Source organism: Danio rerio, chromosome 5 (genome assembly GCF_049306965.1).
Source record: "Danio rerio strain Tuebingen ecotype United States chromosome 5, GRCz12tu, whole genome shotgun sequence".
In the NCBI taxonomy this organism is placed as follows: Eukaryota; Metazoa; Chordata; class Actinopteri; order Cypriniformes; family Danionidae; genus Danio; species Danio rerio.
The window spans coordinates 69,968,739-69,981,074 of NC_133180.1; the positions used below are offsets into that span (position 1 = coordinate 69,968,739).

At 39.7% G+C, this 12,336-nt stretch overlaps 1 protein-coding gene across 4 annotated transcripts in view; it reads right to left on the reverse strand.

Annotated features, from left to right (window-relative positions):
- The window catches only part of pappab (pregnancy-associated plasma protein A, pappalysin 1b), a 252,884-nt gene that overhangs the window by 122,004 nt on the left and 118,544 nt on the right, over positions 1 to 12,336 (reverse strand). For all 4 annotated transcript variants that reach the window (XM_073949695.1, XM_073949694.1, XM_009301935.5 and 1 more), the window contains 1 exon segment: positions 6,469 to 6,970. In XM_073949695.1, coding sequence (XP_073805796.1) covers positions 6,469 to 6,970 — 502 coding nt within the window.

Sequence of the window (12,336 nt, forward strand, 5' to 3'; positions counted from 1 at the left end):
GTCATAGTGAGAACGCCACACAAAGTCAAGCTCTAACATCATTAGATGTTGATATTTTGTTGATTTTAGGTTGGATGTTGGACTGACGTTAGGTTTTGACGTCAATCTGATTCTTATTTCCAAACAAAATCCAACTTCTCTATGAGGTTGAGGTACAAGGTCAATCTGACGTCATGTTGATGCCCTGTGTCTGCTGGGTTCTGTCTCATTAAAGTATGTTGGTCCAATCATTTTAAACAACCCCAGTGCATGCTGAGGGTCAAGGAACCCAAAAGAACAACATCGTCTGAGAATAACAGAGATGAAATCCTAATATTTGATGTTTTAAATAATTACGAAAAAAGAAAATTCTGTTATTAATTACTCACCCTCATGTGGTCCAAACTCTTGAGACCTCCGTTCATCCTCAGAATAAGATTGTCAAAAGTATTTAGTTTGGTACAAATTGGTACTGAGGTTTTAAAAGGGTGGTCTGCTAGGATAACATATTTTAATCTTTAGTTAATAGCCCCTTTCACACACTGATACCGGTAAATATCTGGAAAATTTCCTGAACGACTTTACAGGTATATTCAAAAAAATGCTGTTCACACAGGCGAGGACGTAATGGAATTTTTCCAGAAAAGACCGTTAACACATCCATTCCAAAATACCGGTAAATTCTGACATCATTCACCACAAATGAGCTTTAAACGGCTGCGCTTGTATTTGTTAACATTTGACTACATTACAAACTCTGTGGATGATCAGTATTGTGAACAACTTCGATGAAAACAAATGAAGGATCACTTTCGCATGTCGAGATGTTCATAATATGTGTGTGTGCAGGCGCTCACAGGCTGTTTCGCAGGCACACGCAAAGCTTGAAGGTATACAAACAGCGGCTTATCATAAGCATCTTATCGATGATTAATTACACAGTTGGCATTTGGAAGAACATATAAACGTTTTCTGACAAACTTCTAGCAGCTAAATGCGTCTGGGAAAATATTCAAAGGCTTTTATTCTCATAAACCGCGCGGACGTAAATGCGTCTGACTGTTCTGATTGGCTAAAGCAGACGTCTCACGTTAGCACGTTCTAGACGTGCACGCGCTCTTTCCGGCAATCTTCCTTCTGCATTCACACAGCGCAGCATTCCGGCAAATTACCGGTAATGTTACCGGTAAAAAAGCCAGAACGAATTTACCGGTATTTTCAAAAAGGGCCTGTTCACACATACAACCTTTCCGAAAAATTGCCGGTAATTTTCCGGAAAGGTCTGTATGTGTGAAAGGGGCTTTTATGTAATGTAGATGTGTGAACATAAACAACATCTCTGAAAGTAATGTGCTCAAAGTTTAAGGGGAGACAGTTGCTGCGTTCCAATTCGCATACTTATACTACACCCTAAAAGTATGTAAATTTTTTTGTGAAGGAAAAGTTTATACTTTTAAGTGTGCAACAGAAGAGTATGCAAGCTTTGGGACATACTACTTCCTCTTTAACAGATCGTTGTGTTGCTTAGTTACGCCCCCTGTCAATCATCCACACACTATCCACATTTCTGTCATATTTAATTTCCTACCTTATTAGAGAAGCAGCAGCCTATTCATGAGTCTTTCATGCAGAGAAATCTCCACAGGTCTTTGGATAATTCTGCATTCAGACGTTCAGTATCAGTTCAGTATTGTTGTTGCAGATGAAATATAACACAGATGATGTGATTTAAATATTTTTTAGTTGGCCAGATATTGACTAACCGTCATTCAAACATCTTTACCGAAGACTCTTTACATGCGTCCATCATGTTCGTGGTTTATTTTCTCTTTTCACACACTTTAGTAGTTCTAATCGAATTTGTGTCCAATGCGCAATGTATTTTGGGCAATATCAGCGGTTAGAGTATGGACGCTTCTACGCTTTAATTTTTTACAGAAAAATAGCAAACCATCCGGGAACCTCTGGCATACTGCTTTCAACAAACTATAGTTTGGGACATACTAATTCTATTTTTAAATTCTATTTAGGACGGATAGTATGCGGATTGGGCTGCAGCAAGTGGCTTTTACAGAGTTAGCTTAGCAAAGCCTACAGCAAACAAAGTTTGGGGACTACAAAAAAATACATCCGAGTTAATGAAGTCATAAACCCTTCAGGTTACGCGCACACACGCCCTGTGCAGCGAAGAGATGTGGCCAGAAGAGATGTTATGTTATAGCAGAAAAAGCTAAAATGCCATCCAAACCTTGCTATTTTCACAGAGCTTGTTCTGTTTCTGTTTTTTGGGCTTCCATAGGACACGACACAAAGAGAGAAGTGCTTACAGTTTAGTTTAAATTATGTTCTAGAGAATTATAAAAAAGATAAAGCTCTAGCATTTGACAAAGGACAGCGTCCAGAATGTCTCCCGATTCAGTGCTGGATTCGGCTTAAAACTTCTCAAAGAAGGAGCTCCAACCATAACAGAAGAAGCTGTGGATTGTGAGCTGCAACATGTAAGTATTTTTATTTGGTAAAATTGTTCTATTACATACATAGTGTCAACCGCTAACTGTATGTTGTAGCAAGGATGTAAACAATAGGAAATGTAAATGTCCACAACCTTCACCAGCGCTGAAGTGTCTCTCAGCGGCCGCATAGAGATCTTGCGGGGGATCTGTTTCAGAAAATTACGACAGCATCTCTGGGGGCCCCAAAATAGGCCCTTAAAATAGTCCTAACACTCCCCCCCCCAGAGGAACATTGAACATTCTTTTATACAAAACCTCCTGAGATCCTTCAAATTCTATGTTCCAGCTAGGTCATGGGTAGGGCCAGTAGGAATCTGCGGACATTTTTTGCTATTTCTGCACAGAATTTTGCTAAAAATCTGAGGACCTATGCGGAATGATTTTGGGTGTTTCATAACGAAAACCTTAATATATGAAATAAAAAGTAATACCTTTTTAACTTGTAAAAGAACCAGCTGTTTATAATGCAAATCCAACTAGATCACTTTATTTGGTAAGCAAAGCAAGTCTCTCATATACAGTATCTACATATATCTCTCATATATCTACTCAAAGACAGAAAATATTACAAACTATACCGTAAATAAATCATATAAATATTTTCATATTAGTCAATGATAATTCTGAAATTAATTAAAAACTGAATAAATATAAATTTAGACACATTTACACAAGTAAATAAACAGAATTAATGATGGGCTAAAAATCGCGCACAGATTCCATATGGGCCTAGTCATGGGTATGGTAAAACCATAGAAGAACCTTAATACACTTTTCTGCTCACTGTGCAATTTTATAAGTTGATTTTAAAGTTTGTTTTGGATATTAGTCCTGACAAAACATTCAAACACAATCCATTACAAGAAATCCAGCATCGGCAGTCGGGCTTTCATTTTTGATCTCTAAGCATTTGATAGAATCCATGATCTGAACACAATGTCCAAGACGTCTGGCAGAATAATAGGCCCACGACATTAAAGATCTTGCAGAATATTTTAACTGTGGACACAGAGTTCTGTTTTCTCGCCGTGTGAACCACATTGTCTGGCAAACTAATATGCTGGAGCTTGCATTTGAATGCATGTTTTTAAGCCCTTCAAAGCAATTTTAAAAATATATTTATGATTATCCTTGGGGATTTTGCTAGATTTGCCACTCAATCTGTCCTCTTCACCTAACGCAGACCAATCAGGAAGATTTATAAAATCTCCATTTGATTTGAACTTCTAAATCAAGTGGTAGTAATGGAAATTTTCAATGCTTTAGCCTCTTGTTTTTTAACTTACAGCTACAGAAGATGCAGTCTCCATAGCACTGCACTCTGTATTCACACAAATGGACAATAAAAACATGTATGGACGAATGCCATTTGTTGACTTCAGCTTAACATTCAAAACTGTCCTACCCTCTAAGTCAATGATCAAACTTAGAGACCTGGATATCGACACGTCTCTCTGCAACTGGGGTATAGACTTTCTCACTAACAGACCTCAAAATGTTAGATCAGCCCACATCTGCTCCATCACACTCAACACTGTCGTACCACAGGGCTGCGTGCTGAGCCCCTTCCTCTACTCTCTTTTTACCATCAACTTTAGGCCTGTGAACAGATCCAACACCATCATCAAATTTGCAGATGACACCAGAGTGATTGGTCTAATCAGCAACAATGATGAGACATTCTGGCCACTTGGTGCACTGACAATAATCTGCTCCTCAACACCACCAAGACCAAGGAGCTCGTTGTGGACTTAAGGAAGGGCGAACAGGCACACATGATCCCATTCACATCGATGGGATGGCCGTTGAGACTGCCTCATACTTCAAGTTCTTGGGGACCCACACCTCAAAGGACCTTTCTTGGACCACCAACACCTCCAGCCTGGTCAAGAAGGCTTGCTGAACTTCTACCGCTGCACAATAGAAAGCATCCTGACCAACTGTGCCACAGTCTGGTATGGAAGCTGCTCTGTTGCTGAGCACAAGGCACTGGAGCGGGTGGTGAACACTGCTTAACGCAGCACAAAGACCAAACTGCCAGCCATAGAGGACATCCAGAACAAACACTGTCTGCGCCCAGCACGCAGTAGTCTTAAGGATTCCTCTCACCCTGCTCACTGACTTTTCTCTATCTATCTATCTATCTATCTATCTATCTATCTATCTATCTATCTATCTATCTATCTATCTATCTATCTATCTATCTATCTATCTATCTATCTATCTATCTATCTATCTATCTATCTATCTATCTATCTATCTATCTATCTATCTATCTATCTATCTATCTATCTATCTGTCAGCTCGTCTGTTTGTTTCTGCTACCATCAAAGAAGCAGAGGCTCTTCAAACGCTCTCCCACTGTTTTGTGGGCACTCAGTATTTATGAGTATCCCATCAAGTTAAACTGCCTGGGAGCACTTCGACACGAATCTCTCAGATGACAACAAGCTGGCTGTGAAATTCTTGGAGCTGACCTGAACCCCGAGCCCAGCAAGTAAAGGCCGTGTCTGAAGACCTCACACACAGCACAGAAGACATCCACACAACACCACATGGCAAAAACACAGAAAGCATCTGCTTTTACTTCATCAGCTTCTAGTTCCTTGAAATGTCTTCAGCAGTGCTTGTACCCTAAAAAATGTTTTTTTTTTTTAATGTTGGTTGTCATGTTGACTTTTTAAGGAAAATGCTTAGAGCCTTTTAAAAGTTCATAATTTTGATTACAGCACTGTAAATAATTTGAAATGGAGGGCCAAATAATTCCTCTCTAGGTGTTATAATCATCAAATTGATGCATATATACTCTATCTATCTATCTATCTATCTATCTATCTATCTATCTATCTATCTATCTATCTATCTATCTATCTATCTATCTATCTATCTATCTATCTATCTATCTATCTATCTATCTATCTATCTATCTATCTATCTATGGTCAATCCATCCATCCATCTATCCATTCATCCATCCATCCATCCATCCATCCATCCATCTATGGTCCATCCATCCACACATCTGTCCATCAATCCATCCATCTACCTATCTATCTATGGTCAATCCATCCATCCGTCCATCCATTCATGCATCTATCTATGATCCATCCATCTGTTCATCTATCTATATTTGGTCAATCCATCCATCCATCCATCCATCCATCCATCCATCCATCCATTCGTCCATTCATCTATCTATCGTACATCCATCCATCCATCCCATCCATCCATCCATCCATCCATCCATCCATCCATCCACCTATCCTTACATCCAGCCATTCATCCATCCATCCATCCATCCATCCATCTATCTATCTATGCATCCATCTACACATCTGTCCATCAATCCATCCATCCATCTACCTATCTATCTATGGTCAATCCATCCATCCGTCCATCCATTCATGCATCTATCTATGATCCATCCATCCATCTGTTCATCTATCTATATTTGGTCAATCCATCCATCCATCCATCCATCCATCCATCCATCCATCCGTCCATTCATCTATCTATCGTACATCCATCCATCTATTTATGTTCAATCCATCCATCCAGCCATCGGTCCATCTATCCATCCATCCATCCACCCATCCACCCATCCATCCATCCATCCATCTATCAATCTATCTATCTATCTATTGTCCGTACATCATCCATCCATTTATATATTCATCTATATATGGTCCATCCATCCATCCATCCATCCATCCATCCATCCATCCATCCATCCATCCATCCATCCATCCATCCATCCATCCATCCATCCATCCATCCATCTATCTATCTATCTATCTATCTATCTATCTATCTATCTATCTATCTATCTATCTATCTATCTATAAAAGGAAAGTCAGGTTTGGAGTAAATGACAGAGTTTAGGTGAACTATCCCTTGAAATATACCAAGTGTTTGAATCTTTGTCCACCTTCGTAATTATGGTAACATCACCATGTGATAAAACGTATAGCCCTTACCTGTCCTCATATCTCAAAGTGGGTTCCTGAATGATGATCCCATGTGGCGAGTGTGTGAATGGTGGCTGGCGAAGCAGTCTGTAGCGCAGAGGATGGCAGGAGCGGCACAGAGGATTATCAGGTTTTGAAGTCAGCAGAGTGGCGTCAATTTCCAGATGCTGCTCCATGGTGAAGAACTGCACGCCGTACACCTCCTCTTTCACATCCAGCTTCAGCGTTAACAGCGTGTCACAGAACACGTACTGAGGGCCCAGCGAGACGTTGTTACCGCTGAGGGTCAACAGAAGTATGTCTTGGATTGCAGGCAGTCCAGTGTCCTCCAGAGAGAAGAAGGTGACCCAGACAGAGAGGGAGTCTGGGAGCAGTGGATAGGCGAACTCCAGCTGGAGCATACAGCCCTGTGGAGGGCAGGACGCTGAACCCACACTACTGGAGTCCAGGCCCGCGTTAGGGCTCCATGTGCTGACGCTTGCTTCACAGGCCTGTTCTACATCTGGAGGACCTGAGAAGATGAGAGAGAGAGAAAATTAAATAGAGAATGGGAATGTGTCGTAACAGCGCAATGCATTCTGGGTATTTTGGACAACGCAGCCTGATTCCCATTGATGTCTATTGATATATTGTGTCATACAATCATCAACAATAAACTGTAGGTGCTCGTACTACAAATAATAAAGAAAAATCATATCTGGAATTTTTTCTCTTGCGGCAGCTCATTTATTTGATCCACGGCATGATGGCTCAGAGGTTAACACTGTCACCTCACAGCATGAAGGTCGCTGGTTTGAGTCCCAGCTCATCCATAATGCGCTATAAGTGAATTGGATGAACTAAACTGGCCGTAATGTATAAGTGTGTGTGTGTGAATGAGACGATATGGGTGTTTTCCAGTACTGCATTGTGTCTGAAAGGGCACCCGCTGCGTAAAACATATGCTGCATAAGTTGGTGGTTCATTCCGCTGTGGCGACCTCTGAGTCTAAGCCGAAGAAAAATGAATGAATGAATGAATGAATGAATGAATGATTGAATGAATGAATGAATGATTCCCAGAGATGGGTTGCGGCTGGAAGGGCATCCGCTGCGTAAAAACTTGCTGGATAAGTTGGCGGTTCATTGCTGTGGCGACCCTGATTTAATAAAGGGACAAAGCCGACAAGAAAATGAATGAATGAATGAATGAATGAATGAAAAAAACCTGAGCCAGTGTAATGTACTGTTATAATGAGTATTTACACTGTTAACAGGTTAAAAACTTTAGAACGCCAAACGATGAATCAAAGCTCAACACAAGTAGCTTTCCACAAGCTGAAGTAAATACTACAGTATGTAAAAAAGGCTGCACACAGTGTCATGGACAAGACAAAAACTAAACACCAATCATAAGATTACTGTACATTTGTAATAAAAAATAAGCAACATAAGGGGAAACAGTAAAACAAAAATAAATAAGTGAAGTTTCACAAACTAATTTCGAGAGGAGCATGTGATATGATTGACTCCAGCTGGTCTCTCATCTACACTCATTAGTTAGCCAATCAGATTAATCTAAACTCACTATAAGTAGCCCGGTTAAAATTACTCCCTTACCTTCGTTTTCCGAAGAAACCCCCCATCCACCCCATCTCCCCCTTTACTCCTTTACCACGGGAAGCTCTCGAGAACCACCTGATCTCGTACTCCCCTTACATGCTCATCGACCAGGCAAGAGCCCTGGGCTCAATTCTCTCCAAGCTCCGGGTTCTCTCCCGGGACAGCATGCCAAACCTGCTACTAGCCTCAAGCAATATCTAAGTGTGTACTGGAAACCTACAAAAAATGCCAGCTCACCAATTTTTGCAGTATTTTTGAAGACTTTTTTTCTTCCAAATTTTTACATTTATGTTTAGTGTAAAATCACATTACATGACTTTAGTAAAGGAAATTGCTGTCAACCAATTAACTGCAGTATTTTACCATAATTGCAATAAATGATTGCAGCGAAGCTCTAATAAGACTAATGGAAATGAAGAGGTATGTTGATATTGATATACCTCTATATATATATATATATATTTTTTTTTTTTATTTATTATTATTATTTTTTTAATTTGAGGGAACATTAGACTATTTAAATGTGAATTTGAAGCACAAATATCATACAATGATTTCTATCTGTATCATAAGTTTTGATAACTACCGCATAATAATACAAAAGTAAAAGATACATAGAATAGAAAAGATAATATGAATCATTGATCATCAGAAGCAGCCTTTCCACAAGCTAAATACTGAAAAATACATTCAAATACTTTAAAAAAAAAAGTGAAGAAATGCATTTTGAAGTGTGCCTAACACAGGTGAGTGGGCTTGACAAACCACCAGTCGAAACACAGTGCTCTTCAAAAAAAAAAAAAAAAAAAAAAAAACACTTCAACCTCTTTAATCTAGCACCTCATTCTCTGAGCACTATCAGTTCCTTTGTAACATCAGCACTTCTTATGTGTATTGCCTCTTGTTGAATCTCTATATGCCTCCTTGATTGTAAGTCCCTTTGGACAAACACGTCTGCTAAATTAGTACATGTAGAACATGTAAATAGCTATGTGAACAAAATGCAAGAAATTATGAGAACATTGTTTTTCTTTTTGCTAATTATACAAAGTCCATTGTTTCTACTTGCAAAGTCTGCATTTTTAGCATACTTCAAATGCCCTCTTAGATCTATTAAAATATTTCACCTTATCTAACAAGGGAATTTGCCGGCAACCAAATAATTGGTTTCACCAAAGCATTTTTTACCATGTTTCAACATCCATTTTTATTTCTTTGCAAGCTTGCCAGAGTATTTCAATGCGGTTGAAAACCTCAAATCTAAGTATGACTAATAGCAATACCCATGTTTTCTTTAGAAAGCACCGCTAATTATTTGCAGATGAGCATAAAAGACTGCAGAAACGGTCCTCAGTGATATCAGTTGCATTGAGTTTTGTTATTACATGTGATTATTGGGTTCTCGGATTAATGAATGACATTTCAAAAACAAACAGTTTCTAAGAGGGCCAAATGATGTTCTTCAGGATGATGGCAGGAGGTCATGGGGAGAATTCTGGCCCTGGGCCCAGTTTTTCCTTTTTAGAAACTGTCAAGAGGTCATTGTGAGGCAGCTGATGAGGAGGGGCCCACGGAGGGGAGAGGGAGGCCCTGCTGATGGGCTTCAACCAGACCTACAGCAGTGGCCCTGCTACTACAAGCTTTCTGCCGTGGTGAATTAAAGCTATTATACATTTATTTCACGATGGAGCATTAGTCCAGCCTTGCACAATAAAGTCAGCATGGATTAAAGTGGAAGTGAAGCAGTCAGTCAGGTTTACACTATTTCATTAGAATATATACAGTGCATCCGGAAAGTATTCATAGCGCTTCACTTTTTCCACATTATTTTATGTTACAGCCTTAGTCCAATATATATTTTCTTAAAATTCTACACATAATACCCCATGATGACAATGTTATTTTTTTTAATTGTTGCAAATGTATTAAAAATAAAAACCCTGAAAAATAACACATACAGAAGTATTCGCAGCCTTTGCTCATCACTTTGTTGGTGCACCTTTGGCAGCAATTACAGTCTCAATTCTTTTTGAATATGATGCCACAAGCTTGGCACACAAGTCTTTTGGAATTCTTGCCCATTCCCCTTTGCAGAATCAGGTTGGATGGGAGGCGACGGTGTGCTGCCATTTTCAGATCTCTCCAGAGATGTTCAATAGGATTCTGGGGTCTGGCTGGGCCACTCAAGGACATTCACCGAGTTGTTGTGAAGCCAATCCATTGATATTTTAGTGGTGTGCCTTGGGTCATTGTCCTGCTGGAAGATGAACCGTTGCTCCAGTCTGAGGTCAAGAGCACTCTGAAGCAGGTTTTCATACAGGATGTCTGTGTACATTGCTGCATTCATCTTCTCCTCTATCCTGACTGGTCTTCCAGTTCCTGCTGCTGAAAAACATCCTCACAGTATGATGCTGCCACCACCATGCTTCACTGTAGGGATTGTATTAGCCTGGTGATGAGCGGTGCCTGGTTTTCTTTAAACGTAACGTCTGGTTTTCGATCCAAAGAGTTAAATTTTAGTCTCATCAGACCAGAGATTTTGTTTCTTATGGTCTAAGAGTCCTTCAGATGGCTTTTGGCAAATTCCAGACGGGGATGATTGGTGGATTGCTGCACAGATGGTTGTACTTTTGTAAGGTTCTTCACTCTGCACATAAGAACGCTGGAGCTCAGCCAGAGTGACCATCAGGTTATTGATCATCTACCTGACCTTCTCACTTGATCACTCAGCTTAGATGGCCAGCAAGCTCTAGGAAGAGTCCTGGTGATCCCAAACATCGTCCACTTATGGATGATGGATGCCACTGTGCTCATTGGAACTTTCAGAGCAGCAGAAATTTTTCTGTAACTTTCCCCAGCCTTGTGCCTCGAGACAATCCTGTCTCTGAGGTCTAGAGACAATTCCTTTGTCTTCATGCTTGGTTTGTGCTTTGGCATGCACTATCAACCCTGGGACCTTATATAGACAGGTGTTTGCCTTTTCAAATCAACTCCAATTAAGCTTTCAGATCATTTTGGAGAACCTCAATGACACTGTGAAGATCCAATATTCTAGAATTCACAGATTTGAAATGAGTAACATCTCTTGCTATGGCTGAAAGTGTCATTAACCTTCATTGACCTTGATTTTTGCAGTGTATTTAACTACACTTGACAAAATGCATTTAATACACTCAATAACAAGAATAACAGTTATTTGAGAAGATTATTTATAAACTAGTTTCAAGAGGATCACACGCTTATGATTGTTTGTGGCTGGTCCCGCATCATTCAATTTATGATTCACCAATCAGACGATTTCTAAGCCACTATCAATACCCCAAGTTCCAGATAACAGCCATCTTCCACCCCTACTCCTCCTCCTTTCCTAGATGATTGGCACAGTGGCCAAGTGGTTAGCACTGTTCTGTCTTTACCAAACCAGCCGACGTATCTGTGCAGAGTTTACACGGTCTCCCCATGCTCACGTGGGTTTCCCCCAGGTTACCCAAAAACATGCACCTTAAGTGAACTGACTAATCCAAATCGGCACCATAGACACGCTCCTAGTAAGTAGTTATCTCTTAAGAGCAATCACTATCTTTTCATTAACTACTACAGCAGGAGAGTTCTCAAGATCTACCTGAGCTCAAACTCCCCTCTCACCTTGCAAATGGGAGGGACCCCCGGGCTCGAGGATCTTATGTGCCCAGGGCTCTCTCCGGGGACAGCATGCCAAACAAGCTTTATAATCAATCATCAGCTAAGTGTGAACTCTTGAAAAAATAGTTTAGTTCAAATAGTTTACTCTTTACTGTGAGCAAAATACGCTTATTAGAAAACATTTTAAGTATCTTACTGATTCCAAACTGTGGCTACTAAATAACCACTTACATTTCTGATTGCATTTGTAAATACCAAACCAAATGGCGTCGCATGAATAATGCTAAAGCTTTTCCTAGAACTAGCCTCCTTTTCCTGAAACTGCTGTGATTTTAGTGGATGTATGATGTCAATTCCCTTCAATTTCACATGTTTCTTAGTAAAGTAACCACAGGTGTAGTACATCACATTAACTATGAACATGATTCACTAATGCTAATTTGACCACATCCAGAAAAGTGTCCGAATACTTTCCTAAAATCTAAATTTGTACAAAATCAAATAAACTAAATTGTTGATGAAGCATTCTATAATTCTTAAACAGGAACAAAATGCTTTTTGAATGTGTCTATTTTTTTAAATATTAAATTGTTGTATACTTTTGTATATTATATCGTCTATCTTATTATTGATT